General features: G+C 37.1%; 2 protein-coding genes and 1 long non-coding RNA gene across 3 annotated transcripts; 1 reads left to right on the top strand and 2 right to left on the bottom strand.

The window, feature by feature from the left end:
* Positions 1–1,694: 1,694 nt before the first annotated feature.
* LOC129431440 (cytochrome P450 2B4) lies at positions 1,695–10,116 on the bottom strand. Its single transcript, XM_073875584.1, has 9 exons — positions 9,785–10,116; positions 9,478–9,637; positions 9,104–9,253; positions 8,775–8,935; positions 4,551–4,724; positions 4,299–4,440; positions 3,938–4,125; positions 3,670–3,811; positions 1,695–3,161 (listed from the first exon to the last, which is right to left on the bottom strand). The coding sequence occupies exons 1-9, from the start codon at positions 9,977–9,979 to the stop codon at positions 2,971–2,973; spliced, it is 1,503 nt and encodes a 500-aa protein (XP_073731685.1). The 5' UTR covers positions 9,980–10,116; the 3' UTR covers positions 1,695–2,970.
* LOC141369345 (uncharacterized) lies at positions 5,508–8,499 on the top strand. The gene is made up of 2 exons (XR_012373002.1): positions 5,508–7,402; positions 7,731–8,499. It is a non-coding gene; the product is annotated as an uncharacterized lncRNA (long non-coding RNA).
* Positions 10,117–13,903: 3,787 nt separating the features above from the next.
* Positions 13,904–23,886, bottom strand: LOC129431437 (cytochrome P450 2B4-like). Its single transcript, XM_073875586.1, has 9 exons — positions 23,647–23,886; positions 22,316–22,481; positions 19,245–19,397; positions 18,441–18,601; positions 17,857–18,030; positions 17,507–17,651; positions 15,440–15,624; positions 15,178–15,315; positions 13,904–15,087 (listed from the first exon to the last, which is right to left on the bottom strand). Exons 1-9 carry the CDS (start codon positions 23,839–23,841, stop codon positions 14,893–14,895), a joined length of 1,512 nt encoding a protein of 503 aa, XP_073731687.1. The 5' UTR covers positions 23,842–23,886; the 3' UTR covers positions 13,904–14,892.
* Between the last annotated feature and the right edge of the window lie 213 nt (positions 23,887–24,099).

Below are 24,099 nucleotides of genomic sequence, written 5' to 3'. Positions count from 1 at the left end.
AGCTCTGAAGTACTCATCTGGTTTCCACAACCTCATTTGGGAGCATAAGGTAGGCAGAGACTGCTGCCACCTAGACCTTAAGGGTGGAAGGAGTTAAGCCAGCAGAGAGTCGCTGCTGCAGAAACCTCAGCAGCACATCAACAGAGCAGTTGACTGGGTTTTTTAGGGAAGTTAAACACCAATAGGTGAAAGACTCTCCACTTAAGGGCATAAAGCTCTCTCAAGGATTGTCCAGACGAGATATGAGGTCCTTCCAGAAGGAGTATGGAAGGCAGAAACCGCTGCCACCTAAGCCTTAAGAGTGGAAGGAATTAAGCCAGCAGAGAATTGCTCCTGCAGAAACCTCAGCACCACATAAACAGAGCAGTTGATTGGGTCTGTCAGGTGAGCTGAACACCATGAGGTGAAGTTTCTCCACTTAGGGCCTAAGCTCCTTGAGGGAGCTCTGGAGTAATCATATGGTCTCGACAATCTTAGTTGGGAGCATGACATCCTCCCAAAGGAGTATGGTAGGCAGAGACTGCTGCCACCTAAACCTTATGAGTGGAAGGGGTTAAGCCAGGAGAGAATTGCTCCTACAGAAACCTCAGCACCACATAAACATGGCAGTTGACTGGGTCTGTCAGGTGAGCTGAACACCAAGAGGTGAAGTTTCTCCACTTAAGGCCTAAGCTTTCTCCTTGAGGGAGCTCTGGAGTAATCATATTGTCTCCACAACCTCAGTTGGGAGCATGACATCCTTCCAAAGAAGTATGGTAGGCAGAGACTGTTGCCACCTAAACCCTAAGAGTGGAAGGAGTTAAGCCAGCAGAAAATTGCTCCTACAGAAACTTCAGCACCACAACAACAGGGCAGTGACTGGGACTGTCAGGAGTAAAGTGTGGTCTACACAATCTCAGTTGGGAGACGTGAGCCTACGAGCCTGACCCCCTCAGAGGCCAGACCGACAGCTACCTATCTCTGGCAAACTTTCTCCAGAACTTCTGTGTCAAAGTGATTGGGGGAAAGAAGAGAAAGACACAATGGGCAGTGTGTGGTGTCCTGAGATGCAAACAAATTCACCTCTGCGCGTCCAAATACTCTCCAGATGTGGTTCACCATTTTATATATATTAACTCAACAGCCAAGTGGACAAGAACAACAACAAAGGAAGCCAAGCCGCAAAAACAACGAAAAATTGTCCTGACTTTTTATTTTGAAATAAAAGTTTTAATAAAAGTGTTAATAAAAATTAAGTGTTGGCTTAATTATAGTGTTGTAAAGAGGTTTTGAAATAAGTTGTTTTAAAATAAAAATAACAATATTCTGTATGTTTATGGTATTTACCCTATAACATTTATAACAAGAGGTGAACAAAGCACCATTTTAGTTTACAGCCCGCAAATATGAGGGTTACCTGGTAAATACACAGAACAAGGGGTTAACAAGCACCACTTTAATTTCAGCCCGCAAATATAATAGTTACCCTGTAAATACACAGTACATAGGGATAACAAGCACCACTTTAATTTACAGACCGCAAATATAATAGTTACCCTGTAAAAACACAGTACATGGGGGTAACAAGCATCACTTTAATTTACAGCCGGCAAATATAATAGTTACCCTGTAAATACACAGTAAATAGGGATAACAAGCACCACTTTAATTTACAGACCGCAAATATAATAGTTACCCTGTAAAAACACAGTACATGGGGGTAACAAGCATCACTTTAATTTACAGCCGGCAAATATAATAGTTACCCTGTAAATACACAGTAAATAGGGATAACAAGCACCACTTTAATTTACAGACCGCAAATATAATAGTTACCCTGTAAATACACAGTACATTGGGGTAACAAGCATCACTTTAAATTACAGCCTGCAAAGGTAAGAGTTACCTGGTACATATACTTGTATAGAGGTACAAGTTGCTATTATTTTTACTGTACTTTCCTTAAAACACAGATGATCAAATTAAAGCAGCTGCACTTTTGCTATCATACAGTACAGTCTATACCGAAATAAAAGTGATGTGCTGTTATATTTTATTTGCCGACGTGGCTTGTAGACATGGACTGTATACAATACACTTTCATCAGGTAAGTAGCAAATATGAAACAAAACTTTTTTTAAATTAATAATACCATATTACCCATATACGTAAGTCATACATACCACGTAATATTATACCCTGTAGTTATAAATTACTTAGAGAATAAATCATTTATAATTTTCCATATATTCTTACCCCCTTATTACCCCAAACTTAAAATATTGTTGCCTTATACCTACAACTACGTACTGTAGAGGTATTTTGTTGTTACAAATTTGGTTTTATTACGCAGTACATTGCGGGTCATAATATAAAGTGTTACCCTATTTTGTACCTGCAGTCCTTATATTATTTTATAATTTTGATCATGGCACTGTTCCACTAAGCAATTAAATCCCATCTCTTCCTGAACAAACTCTCTAAAAGTGGCCAGGTGAAAATAACACCTGCATGGTTAACAAAACTCTGGCAACTTAGGGAAGATTCATCATAACTGAAGGCTACAGTGTCAGGCCTTTCAGTGCATTCATGAACATGTGCTTATGTAAAATATGAGTCACATGATCTAGTAACATAACCAGTCCTACAGCCGTTTAACACACAGCTGTGTAATATGAGTTTTGGCTCCACCCCTAAATCTACTCAGCGCAGTACAGCAGTGCACCAGTGCAATGTTTTTACTCTTAATTGCTATTAAGGTAAAGATGAAAGGAATAAAATAAGAGAAAGAAAAAAATAATAATTTTAGACTTTATAAATATGAATGCACTGAAAAAACTTTATCTTTGTTGTAGCCTTCAACAACCCTGAGGATCTTTGACAAGATGTATCTGTAGATTCTGAGCACCATCTGAAATCCTGAATGTGGACGGAGATAGACTTCAGTGTTCTTCAGCGGTCTGTTGGCGTGTTGGGTCGGGTCACTGACGGTCAGTCTTTGGCATCTCGGCTACGGCAGATGGTTTTGAAGGGGTGAGGGTGTCTCACCACACCCATGATACCATCCATGTCTGGATGCTGTGAGTTCGGTGGCCAGGAGAAATGAATCCGCTGTAGTAGAGACACAAAGTAAAGGAAAAGCTCCGTCCTTGCAAGGGTCTCACCGAGACAAACCCTCGGACCTAAATGATTAACATAACACACAGTAAATATCAGTTTAAGTACACTGTAAAAAAATTCTGTAGAAATTACAGTGTTATTGCAGCCGGGTTGCCGGAAATTTACCGTAGATTTACATTTATGTTATTTACTAGCAAGAGTTTGTTCAAAGATAAATACATTTTAAATATTAACAAGTCTTTATCTTTACAGAATAAAACTACAATAACAGCCTCATGCAAAGCATTCTGGTAACCAGAAATCATCATCAAGCTTTTTCTGTTTTTTTGCTTCAGATTTTGTTTTCCAGAATGTTTTGCTTGATGCTGTTTTTTTAGTTTTACTCTGTAAAGACAAAGACTTGTTAATGTTTAATGTTCATTTAACTTTGAACAAACTCTTGCCAGTAAATAACATAAATGTAAATCTACGGTAAATTACCGTCAACCCAGCTGCAATTTCTACAGAATTTTTTTACAGTGTAGTCAAATCTGTTGACTCTTCATAACCACAAGTAATTAAATAACTCACCGATTAAGAAAGGGATGAATGCCTCAGGTTTGAAGAAATGTCCCTTCTCATCTAAAAAATTCTCTGGATTGAAAGTGTCCGGATATTTCCAGTGCTCCTTATCACTGAAGATTGCTGTTAAGTTTGTCATGATCATAGTTCCCTATAAAAGAGAGTTGATATGAATATGTGCTAAAGATCAATGTAGGAATCTCACAAAGTCCAGGTCACATTTTAGCCCACAAATGATCAGTCCAACACAGGTAAGTAAGGAAAATTAATTCATTACCTTGGGAATGTCATATCCTCTTAGTTTGGTTGGCTGTGTGGTTTCATGAACTACACCAAGAGGAACAATGTTAGCACAGCGTTGAATCTCATGAACAGTGGCGTATGTATATGGAAGTTTGTCACGGTCATCCATGCTGGGCAGACGATCATAACCCAACACCTGAACAATCTCCTTATGACATCGTTCTTGTAACAAAACATATTACATGCATTATGATCAGGTACAGTCAGACACTGAACATCTAAACAGATCTTCAGTTTTATGAAAACCTCACATGTTGCTTCCTTTAATGAGTCTGGTGTAGATTATATCCTGGATTTTATACCTCAAATTTTGAAGTTTTATAGACCATTATCACCTTGTACATTTGGGTTTTCCATCAAGAAGATAAGTCCCCATCTCATGGTGGTCGCCGTCGTGTCGGTTCCAGCCAAGAAGAGATCAGCTGCTGACATCACCATGTTCTCCTCATGAAACGTTGAGTCCTCGTGTGACTTTTGCTAAAGGTAAAAATGTTTTGGTTTGCTGAAGATATAGCTCAACAATGCAGAAAATGTTTTGTTGTTTGAAGTTAAAGTTTCATGACACGTAGGATTTAAGTATCTCTCACTTTTTCTATCTCTAGCATGTAGGCATCAATGAAGTCTCGTGGGTTTTCTGGATCCAAAGTTTGTCTGTGTTCTTTAACTTCCTTGCGAATGAAATCCAGTAACTCAGTGGCATTTTGAAGGATCTTCTGGTGAGGTCCAGGGAAGTGTTTGATGAAAGGAACCAAGCTGAATATCTAAAACAGAGATTGATGCTCAGTGTTTGCCCATTTTCAGATATGACAGAAATGACTTTGGATAATTGAATTTACTGGTATTTCTCCCTCAAACATACTAAAGAAATCAATCAATAGAGCCATTAATGAAAGAAGCATTTTATTTCTAATGAGTAACATTTATATATTTTCTGAAAATCACAATTTTCTAATTTTTCAGGACCACTGGAATTCTGCGTAACACTTTACAATAAGGTTGATCAGTATTGGCTAACATATATAAACTAACAATGAGCAATATAGTTCAGCATCTTTGTTCATGGGCATTGGCTAATGTTAAATGTTAATCCACTTTTACAAGGTGTTTAGACATAAATGTGTGTTAGCAGTGTGTAAACACAACCACCATACAAAAAAAAAATCCACACACTACTTCTTTGTAATCTCCATTAAACCAAAGCAGTCTCATTAGACATGCTGTTTAGATTCTCTTAGTAATGTGATGTCACACTGATAAAGCCCCGCCCATGGCCGCTTATTTGACAATCCTGTTTTACCATAGTTTCTACCCTCAGCAAGTTATACACTGACCACTATTTTCTCTGCGGTTCTCAGCAAAATCAGATCTATTTTACCTGAAAGTGTTTACTGTCTCTTTTGGTACGTGTTCGAGGAGCAGTAACTAATTTGCATTTAAAGGTACACACACGCGTTTTGGACATGCTATAATAAATGATCTGTAGGGTATTTTGAGCTGAAACTTCACAGACACATTCTGGACACATCTAAGACTTGTATTACGTAAGGGATAATGTAGAGTCAGCCGGTAGTTATCGGGAAATAAGCCCCGACAGTGTGATCAGGACCCGACGCGAAGCGGAGGGTCTTGTATCACACTGAAGGGGCTTATTTCCCGATAACTACCGGCTGACTCTACATTATCCCGCTTATTACACGGCTACTTGTCACATAAGAAAAAAATTGGACATGAATATGAATTTGAAACATTTTATTGGCATATTTGTTTTAAATTAACATTTTTATCCTTCCGCGAAACTTTGCACAGATGCATAAAATGATCGTACTACCTTATTAAGATCCTCTGCTTCATACTTATCTGTCTCTATTTTTTTCTCTTTTAGATTTTTTTTAGTATTTTTTTGTGTGTTGGCTTCGTAGCTGTCATGCTCTATTTTGTCAAGTTCAGTCTCAGTAAGCTGTCTGTGTCTTGTCGTGGTTGTCCAGTGTTTGTCACAAGATGGCGCCAAACAAACAGTAATCTTTATTGGCGCGGAGCGATTTTACTCGTAAAAGTAGTCCGGCTATGCGTTATTATTTTGGAGCAGTTATTATTCGAAAAGAACGAACCTGCAAATGTCTCAACTGACCAATCAGAATCAAGCATTCCAGAGAGCCGTGTAATAAATCCTGATAAAATGGTCATAATAGGTGCACTTTAACAGCCCTTTACAACTTTTGATTTTAAAAATGTATTAGTAAGTGTTACATAAATGAACATAAAGTAATTGTCACGGGGTGACGATTTTTCGGGGCGGAACCAAAAGTTGAAGAAGTTTGGTTCCGCCCGGATGTTTCCGCCCCGACCGGAAAAACAGAAACACCGGACATCCGGCGGCCCCGCGAAGGCTGTAATCAGCCGATTGGGCACAGCTGTGCCTAGTTGAAGAGATCGCCGGGTAATTGGATAACTGGAGCACAAAGAGGAGTATAAGAAGCACAGTTAGATGACAGTTGGGGTCGTTGTTAGTGTGTGCTGAGGAACGGAGCTGTGCTCATTGTCAGACGTGGTGGCTGTCTGTATTTCTCTCTCTCTCCCTCTCTCACTGTAGTTGACGGTGGACCTGCTGGAGTAAACGGGAAATCCGATGAGTAGAAAGGAACTTTGGTTTAACCAGTACTTTTGAAGGAGTAAAGCAGGAAGAAAACTGACCTTGTTGTACAACGTAAACAAAGGCTATCCGCTGTGAGTATACTTGTTTGGTGTGGAGTAAACTGCAGAGATTAACCTGTGTGATCGTTGGAGTCCTCGAGGAGGAAAAGGGCGGCCCTGCCCCTATAATAGCGTGGTGGGCGAGCCGCTGGAAGCATAAATCCAAAACAGCCACAGCAACGAGACTCTATTTTGGTCGTGTTTGCCATCGCCCCTATTTAGCCCAAGCGCAGTGGAGGACACCGGGCGCTTTTCCTTGTGGTGTTGCACTTATAGCGTGGTGAGTGAGACTTTGCAATTAATAAGCTTTCACATTGGAGTGGTGCTGTGTATTTGCTGTGGGTTGCTGTGTGTCTTGTAGACGAAGCCCCGTACATCCATCTTCTCTACTGGGCAGAGGACGGAGGGGCTAACGACCTTAGAAATTTCTGCTGCCATACGCTGTGTGCTGTTTCGGAGGACGAAGGGACGCGGACCAAGAGCTGTCCAGAACTGTGAGTGAAATATTGGAAGTATTCGTGGTGTACACTTACCTGTGTCTGTCTATTGTCGCAGAGTCAGAGGCGAAAGAGTCCGCCGCCCCCGCGGTCCCTACAAAGGGGCGCCCCTGTCCAGGATTCGATCGGCCTACGGGCAGTGGAAATAGGGCAGCGCTCGACCCGGTGAGGTGGTGTGTGACCTCCGCCCCTCTGCTGACCTACGGAGGAAAAAGCCATACCTACCCAGAAAGCTGTATGCAGCGGAGCCGGTGAGAAATACTCGAAGTCTCAGTAACAGTGTCTTTGTGTCCTAGCGGCCACCTGTGGAGAGGGAGAAGGACGAGAGCGAATAATTGAAGAACAGACTGTGAACGTGATACCTTACCCAGAAAGCTGTATGCAGCAGAGCCGGTGAGAAATACTCGAAGTCTCAGTAACAGTGTCTTTGTGTCCTAGCGGCCACCTATGGAGAGAGAGAAGAACGAGAGTGAATAATTGGAGAACAGACCGTGAACGTGATACCTACCCAGAAAGCTGTATGCAGCAGAGCCGGTGAGAAATACTCGAAGTTTCAGTAACAGTGTCTTTGTGTCCTAGCGGCCACCTGTGGAGAGAGAGAAGAACGAGAGTGAATAATTGAAGAACAGACTGTGAACGTGATACCTACCCAGAGAGCTGTATGCAGCAGAGCCGGTGAGAAACACTCGAAGTCTCAGTAACAGTGTCTTTGTATCCTAGCGGCCACCTGTGGAGAGAGAGAAGAACGAGAGTGAATCATTGAAGAACAGACTGTGAACGTGATACCTACCCAGAAAGCTGTACGCAGCAGAACCGGTGAGACCTACTCGAAGTCCAAATAACAGTGCCTTTGTGTCTTAGTGGCCGCCTGGGGAGAGAAAGGAAGACGAGAGTGAAAATCGGAGAACAGACTGTGTAACGCGCTACCTACCCCGAGAGCTGTAAACAGCAGAACCGGTGAGAAGCATACCAAATCCACACTAACCGTGTTTCTGTGTCGCAGTGAGCACCTACGGGGGACGTGAAGGCACGTGGGGCGAGGACCCCCTGCCGGACCGAGGAAAGGTTCACGAACAGTGGAAAATCTCCTACCAGTCACACCGAAATTGTTCTGCCTCCAGGAAAGAAGGAGGGCGCCACGGTTAGCAGGGTCCAGGCCGGAGCCTGACGTTTCCCTCTTTCCCCCGGCTTATGGTGGTTGACACCCCTGTTGCCCTTGCCCCTGTCTGCCCGTGGCTGCAGTCTCCCTGGAGGGAGGAGAAGAAGCCTATTAGTTTTAAATTCCCCTTTCCCCAATTCCCCAGTTCTTTTAAATATTTAAATTCAATAAAGCTTGTTTTAAATTTTACTCACCTGTTTCCGCGTTTGTCTGGTCATTGGGTTGGCTTTGGGGACCTCCTCGAGGTGGGAGTTGAAAAGGGGCGTGGCTTTAGTCAAACACAGCCAGCCCCTAGTGGTGACATAATAATAATAAATGCGGTAGAAGTATTGTTCATTGTTAGTTCATATTAGCAAATGCATTAACTAATGTTTACAAATACAACCTAATTGTAAAGTGTTACCAAATTCAGGACTATAAATTAAGATGATGTAACAGTCTACAGCCCAATGATTTAAAGTTACCTGTCCTACTGGTGACCCTGACAGAATAAAGATCTCATTGAGGATTTTCAGAAGGTATGCGAAGCGTTTGTTATCATATTCAAAGCGATCTCCAAACACGATGGAACAGATTATATTTGAAACTGCATTCTGTAAGGCGTGCTGCGGGTCAAATGCCGTTCCTTCAGTAAAGACAAAGTATCAGTATGCGATTTAAATTGGACACATGAGTGAGCTAACAAAATGTATTTTCATAAGAAGAATCTTTTAGATGCTGTATGACTTTTAAATCAAATGTTGACACCCAGACATTAAGGAATGAATCTGAATAGAGGATGAACATCTCAAACCTTCATCTTTGAGCATCTCAGTAACCAGGTAATGCCCTTCATCTAACACACGCTCTTCTACAGATTTCTTTCCCAGGCCGAAGTTTCTGAGCGTATGGAGAGCAAACCTTCTCTGCTGTTTCCACGAGTGACCATTCGTCATTATTATACCTGAGAAGGACATACATTTTCAGCTACTGTGGTGTAGACGTTCATAATGTTCCTCTCCATACAATGAAAGTATATGGGGACCCACTCAACTTCCTTAAGAGGACAAAAGCATCTGCCGCTGATAAACATCTAGCTCATAACGTGTGTCATAGATTAACTGCATTTAATACAGATCTTACATGACAGAATGATATCTACATGTACAAGTACCAAGTTTTACTGACCAAGTCCATTAGTTATCCATTCTACAAGAGGTAAAGGTGGTCTTCCCAAAAAAGATGAACCTTCTTGCATCAGGGCTTCCTTAGTGATCTGGAGTGTATTTAAGACTATTGATGGTTTTCGTCCCAGGTACACACTTGACATTTCTCCAAATTGATTGTTCTGATCAGAGAAGAGTAAAAAATAAAGCAGCACAATCACTAAACCTACTTTTAGACATATCTGTTGTAAAATGAAACATCTTCACAGTTTCAGAAAGGGGTTAGTAGGAGAAGAGGAAAGAGTACGAATAAGACAGCAAAAACTCACTGATCTGACAGATCCCATTGGGTTTTTTATAAAATGTGGCACAGTTCCCACAAAAGGGAAAGGTGTGGGTCCAGGTGGAGTTCGGGCTCTGCTGAAATGAATCCTCATCGCCTCAAACAGAACCAGAAAGATCAAACCCAGAACCAAAGCCAGGCTTACGGAGTTCAGGTCGAAAAACATTGCAGCCATCCCCATTACATTACAACAGACTGACTACAAACACTCCATGACCTCTGTGCTTACCTTTTAAAGCTCCTGAAGAAGAGGGTGGAGACAATAACAGAAAGGAAGTAAAAACTCACTCTGTTGTGTTAACTCTTTCCTAGCATTAATGTTATGAGGTATGAATCTCTGAGCAGCTTACAATACATCACCTATCAAATTAAAACATAAATAATTGCAATGTACTGTATAAACATGATGACTATGAACATAAAGATGTTTAGGACACTGCAGGCACTTTTAGGTTCAGGAAAACACCCCCTTTTCCTGTTTTTCTTCATTCTTTCCCTGAGGAAATAATTTAAATTTAAGAAAGGTTTTGAGTACTGAATACTACAAACATGCCACAGAAATCTGGATGACTCGATCTCACCTCACTTAACTTCATAACATCCAGTAGTAATAAACAAATTCAAACCCATCTTCATTAAAGGTAAAAGATGAAGTCAAATTATGTCACAAGTAAATAATAACAGCGATACACCTTATGCAACTTCATGCAATATAAAAAAGAACTTGCATGTGCCTGACTGGATGTATAATGTATGAGGTGGTTTGTTAATGGGTCGTACAGTTTTATTATGCTAAACGAATTAACAACTCTATGTACATGAGAATGTATTGAGACTGTTGATGACATGACACCAAAACCAAATAGAAAGGAATTTATTAAAAAAAGTCAAACCCTGGGAATTAAAGAGCATAAATGTTAACTCATGTTTAATTTATGTAATAATTTATTGTGTAATTTTTGAGACTGAGGGTTAAAAGAGACCGAAATGACTTCCCTTACGAAAATAACCATGGTTTAATAATAATAATAATAAAAACATGGTTACTGTAGTAAAACCATGGTAACTACATAATAACCATGGTTTTGACAACCATGGTTTACAAAAATCATAGTTAACCATAGTGTAGTACCCCATACAGGAAATATACAAAAACGGCCAAAAAATAAAATATATTTGCTGAAATATATTTTTCACAGATATTTTTTGTATATTTTTGTGTATATTAAAAATAAATAAATTAAATATAGCATTAGAAAATATATATATTAAGGAAATTCACGTGGCATTTGAAGAAAAACTTTATGTTACCTGTAAACATAACAATTTAAAAAAGGTTCAAATTAAATATATTTTTTAACTTAAAAAATGTACTTATTAAAATTAACTTGTATTTAGCATATATTTAAAATATTTTTTTGGCAAAAATATTTTTTTCAATGGGATGCAAATTTAAAAATGTTTTTGTTTGCCCTTGAAATACATTTAAAAAAATACATGAAGGTTAAAACTAAATATATTTCAAATTAAATAAAGCATTACTTTCTACAAATTATATTTAGCATATATTTAAAATATATTGTTTGGACAGAAAAATGTATTTTTGTGCACCATTCATGTTTTTTTCATGGGGTAAAACCATGTTTAATTTTTGTAAGGGTTGTGTTTTGATCGTGTGTTTACAAAGGACTGAACCCCTTGCAGTAACACTTTCGTGAAGATAAACTAAAATGCGACATACAAAACCTAGAATAGTTTCCCTTACGAAAATTAATGGTTTTATTGTGGTAAAAGTGTAGCATGTTTTTTTGGTGTATACTATCAGCAAAACCATGGTTTTACTACACTAATCATGGTTTTTTATTTTAACTGTAGTAAAACCATGGTTTATTTTCGTAAGGGGTGTTTTTGAATGTGACGAAAGCGAAAACGAAAGCTGGAGGGACTGGCGAATCGTCTCAATGCTTCGATTCTTTTTTTTAATGAATCGATTGATCCGCAAATCAAAATTACAGACATACTTGTGAAAATCTAAAATATGGAATTGCAATTTAATAAACAGTTCTTTACGAAACAAAATTGTTTAATAAATTTCGACGACATGTCCTACGATTTATACTTAGCTATACAGAACTTAAAGAGTGAAAACTCGAATACAAACGCGATCAAACACAAAAAAAACATTACGTTTTTAAACAAAAGTAAAAGCCAAATAAATAACTTTTAAAAACAGAAATATTGTGTACACTTCTATGTGGAGGCTTCAATGAATCACAGAGTCGACTCGTCTGATTCAGGATTTGATCAATGAGTTGAATTCAATTTCGGCGACGGGCTGTAAGTTTCGATAAGTTGTAATGCCTGAAGGGTGTGGCATTACCACTTATCGTCACATACTTTGTTTATATTTTAACTCTTGATTCACTCCGGTGTGTGTGTTCTCAAACTGTTCATTAAAGCTTTACCTTAATTCGCGAAGTTTCACTGAGAAGAAGATTCGCTTAAAAATGACACAAAACACTTCCGGAAGAGCGAATAACTCGAAACTATACAGTACTGTAACCTCTGTTGGACTACCATACTCACCAGATAAACGTAAGTAAATAATAAAGTCATATTGATTATTTCTGAAAAGACAGAAACTATCACAGAATAATGGATTTGAATTGTATTGGGTTTAATGTAATATGGTCTCTATAACACGTTCCCTTGCGAAAATTAACCATGGTTTACTAAAGTTAAAAAAAATTACTTTTTTTAAAAAAAAAATATGGTTAGTGTAGTAAAACCATGGTGACCACAAAATAACCATGGTTTACAAAAAACATGGTTAAACACTGTAGTAACACCATATTGCTGATAGTAGCCTAATCAATACACCAAAAACATGGTTACTACTTTTATACCACAATAAAACCATGGTTAATTTTCGTAAGGGTTGGGATCTATTGGAAGATGTTATCAGGCAGATGGGAACCAAAGAAAGAACCCCATTAAATCCTACTGGAATAAGAGCAGAAATAAAGTAATGGTATAAGTTATGGATTCAATGTTAAACAGCTAACATTTGAAATGAAAAGCATTTGAATTTGTATAAGTTTTTTTTACAATTGGGTAATAATTTAGTAAACTATGTCAGTGCTTTCTAATTCTGGTCCTAAAGTACCCCTTCCAGAAATTTTTAGATGTATCCTTAGTTAAAACATCTGAATCAGCCTATCAGCCTCCTCCTTCCACAATGATTAACATGTCTAAATCAGGTGTGTTAAATCTTAAACATTAGGAGGGGGTACTCAAGTCTTACACCTTGTTATAATCCCTCTTTCTCATTCAGCAGCAAACACTGACCTGTTGAAACTGAAGCAAGACCTTCGAGATCTGTTGTCCAGACATTCTGAAGGGATCTCTTTGAGTAAAGCCAGAAGTTTCTGCCCTCTCCTCCTCAATCCAAAACTGCTGAATGATCACACATCCGTACGACAACTCCTACAATCCATGCCTGATGTGGTGACACTACAGGGATTCGGGGTCCAAACAATCCTCCTTCCCACTACCAAAACCGTGCAGTAGCTGCTGTTTACGGGGCTATCTCACAATGCTTTGCAGTCTACAAACAGAACACTTAGAAGGGGACCAGAAAACTTATGTGAATCTTTTAATACCAGACTCAGGTGATATCTCATACCTCAACATGTTTGAAATATTTTGAATAATGGAAACACAGGAATTGTGGAAAAATCATATATTTTATTATGTTACAAATATCAAGATGTAGACCTATAAAGAACTAAAGCTGGTTTTTAGTGAAATATAGAAAGAATACTTGGCAACTCAGGATACATATTTATTAATCATTATAGCGTTTTTTACAATTGCTTATAAAATGCCTATATATTTAAAAATTAGGGCTGGGCATAGATTAATCTTATACAGAATAAGAGTAATTTGTTGCATGATATGTTGGTGTGTGCTGTGTGTAACTATTATGTTTTATTTATATATAATATAGAATATATAAAAAATAAATAAATATAAAAAATAAATAAATATATTTACATATATAAATGTTTCTTAAATACATTCATGAATGTGTGTGCATTTATATATACATAATAATTATACACAGCACAAACTCATATGTTATGCAAAGAAAATACTTTTGTTTTGTATGAGATTAATCTATGCCCAGCACTATTAAAAATACAAAATGTTTTCAAGTAATTTTACTGCTGGGTTATGGGACTCTACATGCAGATTGTAATTTATGAACCCAGATACTTTCATAATAATTAATAAGATATTCAAATGGGTGTAAGATTACATCCCAAAAATCAATGTGTAGGCCAGCACTGATCTGTCATGACAAAATTGTGCATGCAAAAAAATGACAAAATCTATAAACACATTCTTTCTATTTCTATTTTGGTATGAAATGAGATTCATGAGGTTCAAATACTGTATATTCACTCAAATGTATTTTATTTTATGAAATGTTTAGTTTTATGTTAAAAATATTTAAATCATTAATATATGTTTCAGTATATGTAAAAAAAATAATAAATAAAGATTTGCATTACAGTAAAATGGTTAATAGTGTGCGTGTACATTTTCTGACTTTATAATAATGTGCATAATAGTATGACATCAGCATCAGTCAGTTTTACACGTGCTTACAATCCATCCACCCATTAATGTGTTACAAAACAATTACAGTACTAATGTTGCCCCGTACAGGCTTGTTTGAGGTACTCCAACCTGAGATTACATCATGAGAGAAAAATGCTTCACAGTGATATTACAGGATGGCAATGACAACTAAATAAAATGTACAGTTCAACAAATAGGTGAAATATCTGCTAACACTTTTTATCCATCTCTGAGATCTTGTATAGCTTAATGGCACATTGATAAAATATATACATTGTAATGAACTGCAAATCGCTTTGGATAAAAGCATCTGCTAAATGCATTATGTAATCTTGAAATGTCAACTTCTTCAACAACATATTACAACATTACTCAAATCTCAAAACATCTAGGAGAACTTTAGGAGCCTTTCTTAAGATGTTTTTTTATTTATTATAGTGTAGTTGCTCACTCATTGGCACCTCTGCTACAGCAGATGATGTTGAACGGTTGCGGTGAGCGAGTTATACCAAAAATCCCATTCATGTCTGGGCTCTCTGCACCTGGTGGCCATGAGAAACGAAGCTTTTGTAGAAGACAAGTGATAAAGAGGAAGAGCTCGGTCTTTGCTAAGGTCTCACCAGGACAAACCCTTGGACCCAAAGATGAAGATACAAACAAAATGTCAGCCATACAGCTTTGGGGCTCTTGGTAATTTGCATTTAGTCACAAAAAGATCAGTCACTTACCCAAGGAGAAAGGCAGAAAAGACTCCGGTTTGCAGAAACATTTATTATCATCTAAGAAATTCTCTGGATTAAAAGTGTCTGGATGTTTCCAGTGATCTTTATCACTTAAAATCGCTGTTAGGTTTGCAAATATCTGAGTTTCCTAGAAAGACACAAAGTTTGTTAGAAAACCATTATATTTTGGTCAATGCCAACTTTTGGGACAGCTTTCAACCAAGAAAACAACATAAGTCACTTATCCATTCATCTATCCGAGCGTTTATTACCTTGGGAATGTTGTATCCTCGTAGTTTTGAGGGCTCAGTGGTTTCATGAACAACAAGTGGTGCGATGTTTGCACAGCGCTGAATCTCATGAACAGTGGCGTACGTGTATGGAAGTTTGTCACGGTCATCCATGCTGGGCAGACGATCATAACCCAACACCTGAACAATCTCCTCATGACATCGCTCTGGTAAAACACAGAACAATGTAAATTTGGGGTAGGAAAACCAGTATGTCTATCCTTTGGCTTTCAAATCCTTCGCCTTCATTAGAATTTACAGTGGCAAGAAAACGTATGTGAACCTTTTGGAATTTCATAGTTTTCTGAAATTTTTTTTCATAAATTTGATCTAATCTTCATCTAAGTCAAGGGTATTGACGAACATTATGTGTCGAAAAATAATAACACAAAAAAATCTGATCTTTTATGTCTTTATTGAGAACAACCACAAACCTCATAGTGCTTGTGGAAATATGTGAACCCTTGAGTTAATGACCTCAAAAGAGTCTTGTAAAGATAATACGTTTGTAGGTGTGCACTACAGCTACTTGACTGATAAAACCCCTCAAACTTTTGGAGTTTGATCTGAACAAGAAAAACACGCTTATGTGAGCCATGCCTCACCAAAAAGAGCTTTCAGTGGAGCTATGATCAAGAATTGTTGCTTTACATAAAGCTGGAAAGGGTTACAAAGTTATTTCAAAGACTTAGATATTCACCCGTCTACAGTTAGGCAAACAATCTAGAAATGGAGACGCTTTAGGACTGTTACTACTCTACCAAGAAGTGGGATCACAGTCAAAATGACACCAAGAACACAACAAAGACTAATCAATGAGGTAAAGAAACAACCGCCGTATGACAGCCGAAGATCATGATGTGGGCCTGGCCAGCTTGCAATCATTGAGGGGAAGAAGATGAATTCCCAAGTATATCAGACAATTCTTCAGGATAATGTGAGAATGTCGGTATGTCATCAGAAACCGTGTAGAAGGTGGGTAATGCAACAGGACAATGATCCAAAACACAGGAGCAAGTCAACAACAGAATGGCTCCAGAAAAACAAAAATCTGCCTTTTGGAGTGGCCAAGTCAGAGCTCAGACCTCAGCCCAATAGAGATGGTATTGATTGATTGATTGATTGATTTGACTTTATTGTTGGATTGACTTAAAGAGGGCCATACGCATGAGACATGACAGAGCTGAAGCAGTTCTGCCAGGAAGAATGGGCTTAAAATTTCCTCCTCAACGATGTACAGGTCTGATCCACAGCTACAGGAGGGGTCTGGTTGAGGTTTTTACTGCCATGGGGGGGGGGGGGGGGTTCAAGCAGTTATTAATTCTTAGTTCACTTACTTTTTCCACTGCCATTTTGAATGTTAAATGAGTGAGTTCTATAAAGACATAAAAAATCAGAATATTGTTGTGTAATTATTTTTAGACACATTAAGTTTGTCTATACCATATACAAGTTCCCTTAAAGACAAAGTAGTACAGGTTTGGAAAATGGGTGAACGACTCATGAAGCATGATTATAAGCAGCATGTGATTTGTGAAAAATCTGAGGGGGGTTCAAATCATTTTATTTATGAAAATAAATTATGAACCATTGGCTTATTATTTGAGGTATTAAGCTATTTCGTTTAAATGTTGAAATAAAATATGTACAGAATACATACAAACTTACATCTTTATGCTTTGTGCTGAAATAAACTTTTGGTGCTTGGCAACATTTGGAAAATCCTTGCATGGATTAAAAAAAGAATCATGACACAACCTAGACGAGCTGTCAACTATTGTCACAGGAGCGGAAGTGCTGACAGTAATACTCCATTCCTGATTTAACTGTTGTTTGCACTATTGCATGGCAGCGTTTTTACTTATAAACGGCCTAAAAAAAAGATAATTTAATATAAGGGCGTTTGATGACTATTAATCATGGGGGGATTAAGTTTTTCCCCACCGGGGATAAAAAATAATTAATCAGAGGCAGGGATATGAAGACCAGAGGGGGGATTACCCCTCATCCCCCCAGCAAATCGCAACCTGATAATAACAAACTTTCTACCTTGTACATCAGGGTGTTGACTCAGATAGATAAGACCCCATCTGATAGTGGTCGCCGTTGTGTCGGTTCCAGCCAAGAAGAGATCACTCACACTCATAACCATATTCTTCTCATGAAACGTGGAGTCCTCGGCTGACTTTTGTTTCTCCAAAGGAAACAAAATGCATGTCAATTTCTTAGTCAAAACTAATCTAGTTGCCCATATATTTACAAGCATTCTTGAAGAAAATAAATTCTTCAGGTCTGTTTGACTAAGTAGGAATGAGAAAGATGGCAATTCAAGAGTACTGAACTTTACCATCAAATACTACACAGTTACTAGAGTATTATTACGATGGATGATGTCTCACTTTCTCCATCTCTAGCAGGTAGGCATCGATATAGTCGCGTGGGTTGTCCGGGTCTAGAGTTTTTCTGTGTTCTTCAACAGCTTCCATAAGGAAACTTTTTAACTTTATAGCATTTTGGTGTATTTTCTGGTGCGGCCCGGGGAAGTGCTTGATGAAGGGAACCAAGTTAAAAATCTGAAAAGATAACAAAATGTACAAGAGTCAGACAGACTTCACTTGCAATTTATCTGCAATTCTACCATAAGATCTTTTCTTTAAAAAAAACCCCACAAAAAAACAACAACTAGATCGAATCCAAGGTTTTTTACTTTGTACTCAATTCATTACAATACATTTGAAGAGTTTGGTTCCAAAACGAGATAACTTTTTGTCAAAACAAGTTTATTATTATGTTGTCATGTTTTTATTGTGTTTATTGTGCTACTTAGCTGTATTTTTTAGCTATGGAGGTTAAATAAAAAAACAGCTGTAGTTTGATATTAATTGGAATGCACAAAAAACAAAAAAAAAAACAAGATTTTTGAAAAATGTAAAAAACTGAGATATCTCGTTTTGGAAGCTCTTAATTTGGTATCTGTTCATACCTGTGCAGTGTGGGACCCTATAAGCATGAGGTTTTCGTTGATGATCTTCAGAAGATATGCAAAGTTTTTGTCATTGTATTCAAAGCGATCTCCAAACACAATGGAACAAATCATGTTGGAAACTGCATTTTGTATCATATGTTGGGGGTCAAATGCAGCTCCTGTTTCAGAAAACAAAAAAAAAATGTATTGTAACCTAATGAGGTGTTGACAATGTTAAAAATAAACATGCTCAATAGTAGAATCATTTTTGGTTCCCTAAAGAACCATTCAGTCCAAGAAACATTTCTTTCATACCTTTTTATAATCTGAAGAACAGTTTATCCCTACGAAAACCTTTTTTGAAAGATAAAGGTTCTTCATATGTTAAAGGTTCTTAATGGAACCATTCGGCCAAAAATGGATCTTCTATGGCATCATGTAGCACAAAGGTGTCAAACATATGACAAACATATGACCACAAGTGTCCAATCCGGCCCGCATGATGATTTATTATAAAATACGTATTTTAAAAATGCTTTCAGTGAGGATGTAGCAGTTATGTGTGTGTAGTTTAAATAGGAGACATGCGGAAACATGGCTGTCTCTTTGCGGTGGCACGTACCGTGTATGAGACGGCCATGAATAAGTTTCTGCGTAAAGCGATGATGGCGACACATGAAGAACAGTAGTGGGTTTTAGTTTAAAAACGGTTTTGTTTAAATGTCATGGCTGGTCAGGACTCGCACACAAACCTCTAAAATAAAGGGTGTAGCACCTAAAAAGTGAGGAACGAATTCAAGACAGAATGAAATCCACAGAAACCTTTTGCTTTGCACATTTCAGCAATCAGGCATTGTCCTTCTTCTAACACACGCTCCTCCATAGATTTCTTCCCCAGGCCAAAATTCTTGAGTGTGTGGAGAGCAAATCTTCTCTGCTGTCTCCAGGAGTGACCAAACTGTGACCAAAATATACCTACAACGAAAACATTAGGTGAAAAGAAAACAAATGACCGAAACGGATGCCTTTTAATATTACTGTTATCATTGTTTATGCATTATTGATAACCTGGTCCATGCCAAACCACAGCTAGTGTTTCCTCATTGAACAACTTCTAAAGATGAAAAGGTCTTCAAGTTACTCAAAGCATCATGTTTTATTGTGCGGAATCTGATTGATCCTAGATGGTCTGATACAGTAAGACATCCCAAATAAATTAGGGACCCCACTAATTTTTTTTTTGCTTTACAGGGGTCCCTTGATGCTTATATGAGGTCTGGGACGACCCCAGCCGTCCCTCAATTCAAACACTGTGTTTAACAATCCTTGTAGACTATAGTTTGCATTATTACCGCAAAGTTACAAACAAATGACATTTACAAATACTTAAAGAGTAAAGCTTTGTCTAATTGTTACTAAACCTGCTAAGCAACTTTGTTCACATGTTTTTGAGCGTTCCCTTGCGAAAAAGAAGTTTATTCAAGTGTGCTAGAAGTATACTTCTTTTAAACTTAAAATAAGAAAGGATACTTTCAGTTTACTTTTTATGTACTTTTCTAAAATTTACTTAAATTGTACTAAAGTATACTTGACATACCAACCGAAATGTCTAAGTATATTTGGCCTATACTTGTTTACTGACATATACTTAAAAGTATAAAGTAAAAATGCAACAACGAAAGCTACATCAAGAAAGCTGCAAAAAGCCATATGAATAGCCATGGTGAAAATATACTTTATTGTATTTCAAGTATATTTAACTTTGCAATAGTACATTACAAATATACTTAGAAAGAAATGTACCATCTTTGAATATATTGAAAGTATGCTTAAAACAAATGTGCTTACAATTAAAATTTTAACATATTTCAAAATAATTATTATTTAGTATATTTTCTAAAAGTATACTTTAAAAAATATATACTTGGAGTTCTGTGCAATTTTTAAAGTATACTTATTTGAACTTATTTTAAAGTTTATTTTAGGTTTACTTTATCTGTTTAAGTTATGCACTGACAGCATATTTATAAAAAACATTATTTAGCATCCTTTAGAAACAGTATATTTTAAGTACATTTTGAAAGTATATGTAGTGTACAAATGTATATTATCTTTATGGAGAATCTTTAGTGTTAGTAAACTAGGTTATTAATTTTGTGCTGCAGGTATACTTGCAAGTATTATTTTACTATACTTTTAGTTAACTAGTAGTTTACTACTCTACTTTAAGTGAACTTAACATAATACTATAAAAAAAAAAAAAAAATATATACATCACTTAAAGTACAATACAATGTTCCTATGTATTAATTTTTATACATGACATATACCTTTAATTGTACTTTTAATTTGAAGCTAAATCTTTCGTATGCTATCAGTGAGCTAATCAATATAATGGGACACTAGAGTGGGACACTGTGGAAATTGTGAGTGGGGAAGTGGTGGAGTGATTTGCAAATCTCATGAACTTATGTTTTATTCACAATAGAATATAGAATATCTCTGCGCATCTTGACTTCTGAGAGACACTGCCACACTTTTTATACCCAATCATGTTGCCAGTTAAGTTGCAAATTGGTCCTTTAGTTGTTTCTTATATGCATTTAACTTTTATACTCTTATTGCTACCTGTCCCAACTTTTTTGGAATGTGAAGCTCTCATGAAATCCAAATTGAGCCAATATTTGGCATGACATTTCAAAATGTCTCACTTTCAACATTTGATATGTTATCTATATTCTATTGTGAATAAAATATAAGTTTATGAGATTTGTAAATTATTCCATTACTTTTTTACTCACAATTTCTACAGTGTCTCAACTTTGTCTGATTTGAGGTTGTATATATAAATATAAATATGGCTGAACCCCCTGAATAATAACTTTTGTTCTGGACTCCATTTCCCATAATCCCGCTTGCCTGGACTGATTAGTCTGCCACCTGAAACTCATTGGACAGCCTATATAAACTCTCTGGAAACATTCAGTCAGTGCAAAGTCTTGATTTGTACCGGCTGTCATTGCTGAGCGGTTTGCCTGCCTGCATATCTATCTGTATTTATTGATCTTTATCTGTTTTACCCGGTTTATGAGTATGTTTGTTGACTGCTCTGACCCTTTTGCCTGTTTCATGACTACGAGATTTGCCTGCCCTACATTGCTGTGTTTGCTGTTGTTTGATCTTGCCTGTTGGAATATGAGTGTGTTTAATAAAAACCTGCAGATGGATCCTCAGTGTCAAAGTGCTTTGTTACACAAGCAGTATACAATAAGTAACCTACTAGTTTACTAAGAGTACACTAACAGAACACTTGCATGTACACTTTCAGTATATAACTAGTAAACTACTAGTTAACTAAAAGTATATTAAAAGAACACTTGGAACTATGCCTGCAACACACAATTAATAACCTACTAGTTAACTAAAAGTACACTAACAGAACATTTGCATGTACACTTGAAGTATAAGTCAAGAAAACTACTAGTATACTCATGAGTTCACTTGCAGTACAAATGAAGAACTAATTGTGCACTAGTTGTACACTTAAAGTTGACTACTCTTACACTTATAGTACACTTAGAAGTATACTTTTATATACTAAAAGTGGGCCAATTTAGTCCCAAGCGGTATTCAAGCAGTACACTTACAAGTATACTACTAGAACATAAATGTTAGTACACTTACTACATAAAGTATACTTAAAACTATACTCCAACATTACTTAAGTATACTTAATAAAATGAACTTGAAGTATACTTCTTTTTCGTAAGGGTTTTCCCAATGGTCTTCAGTATCTTCACTATGCTACGTTATCAAAAGATTAGCTGTAAGCATCAATAAAACACAAATCACAGCAGCTACAGATCAGTCAAATACATACAACCGCTACTCACCACCAAGCTCTCCATCAGTTACCCATTCTATAATCGGCACATGTGGTCTTCCAGAAAAAGATGAAGCATTCTGGACCAGGGCTTCCTTTGTGATCTGGATTGTATTTAAGATTATTGTTGGCTTCCTTCCTATAAACACGGTGCACATCTCTCCATAATTGGGAATCTGCTCGACATAATTCATGGAGTTAGATGATCTCGCTTGTACACTTTTTACCAGTGTTGAGCAAGTAACTGAAAATTAGTAATTAGTTACAGCTGCTATATAGTGTGTCAACATTGTGTACTGTCTCTTTAAGAATTTGGAGACAATTGTGTCAATGTGTCATATTTTCTCAAATAAATTGGCATTTTTCTGATTCCATATTTATTTTAATAAGTCAGAAACGGAGGTGCCGCAAATTATGGGTACTCCAAAGGTTAGACCGTCTCATTTCAGTTCTCTTCGTGGACTTCTGAGGCTGCCACCTTGAAAGACCGAGTGCTCACCTTTAAAGGTCGCATGCTTAGAAGGTTGCAGCCCTTGAATTGGGACACAGCTTGTGAAGCTTGCGGCAGGTAGTGCGCTCTTTGGAATACAGTTCGCACAGCTTTCTTTAAAGCATCCGTGATATTTAAGATCATATATTGTTTGTATATTTTTTTATGTTTGATTTAAATGATAAATAAGATTAAAGGAATATATTTAATCAGAAAACAGAGTACATGGATTGTTTTGTCGGATACGGAAACTAAATGCGCACTCACACATGGAGTTTTAACAGTTGTACAGCGCAGTGTGAATATTTTACTTGAAACAATAATCACGGATCGTGCTCTTCCATGAAAGCCGATGTAAACATCTAAGAATATATTAACAATTCTCAGATTTATTGCTTTTGTGGACTACAAATGCAAGTTGATGTCATAGCTACTGGGATTGCTTGGCAAAGATAATTTACAAACATGAGACCGGATGGATTATGACTCGCGCACAATTTTTAAACAAAGTATTTTGTCCCGTTTAGATTTTTCATGTTCATTCTATACGCACTGTCAGTCATGATGAAGTTTAATGATTCATTGTGCCGCCCACCACAGTCCTGCGATGTTAGATCAGAAATGTCTTGTCTGAAAGTGTTCTTTTTTTTACAAAATAGAGTAACGCCAGTACCAAACTCATTTAAATTTCAGTAATTGTAATTGTTACTTGATTTAAAAAAAATACTTCGTTACTGCTAAAAGAAGCTTAGTGAAATTACAGTAACGTGTTACTCCCATCACTGCTTTTCACAATATTGTACATGAAAACAGATGCAATTAAATATTATTACAACACAGCAAATACTCACCATTTTAATAGACTCCATTGGATTCTTCCAAAAACCTGATATGGTTCCCACAAAAGGCAGAGGTGTTGGCCCGGGTGGATATTGGGCTCTGGAGAAATTCATCCGAAATATTTCATACAGAACTAAAGAGATCAAGCCTAGAAGCAAAGCAAGGCTTACGGTACATGCATCTAAATTGCTCACAGCCGTCCACATTGTTCCAGATTTTCTGTGGGACAAAAACAATCCTCAGACTGCTGGATTGCTTTATAAAGCCTTCAGAGGAAGTGGGAGGAGACTGATTGTAAAACACTTTGACATGCTTATTCATGTTACGTCTGTAGCTCAGATAAGAAAACTATAGGGATGTATTAATTAGTATAAGTTGAGGTAATAACATAGTAAAATATTAAAAAACGGTGGTGTTTTCCTTTAAAGCATATTAAAAACACCACATAGATATATAAACAACAT

This window comes from Misgurnus anguillicaudatus, chromosome 13 (genome assembly GCF_027580225.2).
Source record: "Misgurnus anguillicaudatus chromosome 13, ASM2758022v2, whole genome shotgun sequence".
In the NCBI taxonomy this organism is placed as follows: domain Eukaryota; kingdom Metazoa; phylum Chordata; class Actinopteri; order Cypriniformes; family Cobitidae; genus Misgurnus; species Misgurnus anguillicaudatus.
This window is presented reverse-complemented; position numbering and strand designations above follow the sequence as displayed.

Bases quoted from the DNA above. Each gene is read 5' to 3' on its own strand.
- LOC129431437 (XM_073875586.1), bottom strand. From the start codon at position 23,841: ATGTGGACGGCTGTGAGCAATTTAGATGCATGTACCGTAAGCCTTGCT. The intron at 22,482-23,646 runs GTGAGTATTTGC...TATGTCGAGCAG, and splicing joins CAATGGAGTCTATTAAAATG to ATTCCCAATTATGGAGAGAT. The intron at 15,316-15,439 runs GTAATAAACGCT...GTGTCTTTCTAG, and splicing joins GAGGATACAACATTCCCAAG to GAAACTCAGATATTTGCAAA.
- LOC129431440 (XM_073875584.1), bottom strand. From the start codon at position 9,979: ATGGGGATGGCTGCAATGTTTTTCGACCTGAACTCCGTAAGCCTGGCT. The intron at 9,638-9,784 runs GTGAGTTTTTGC...TTCTCTGATCAG, and splicing joins CAATGGGATCTGTCAGATCA to AACAATCAATTTGGAGAAAT. The intron at 4,725-8,774 runs GTAACTTTAAAT...TCTCTGTTTTAG, and splicing joins CAGGGTCACCAGTAGGACAG to ATATTCAGCTTGGTTCCTTT.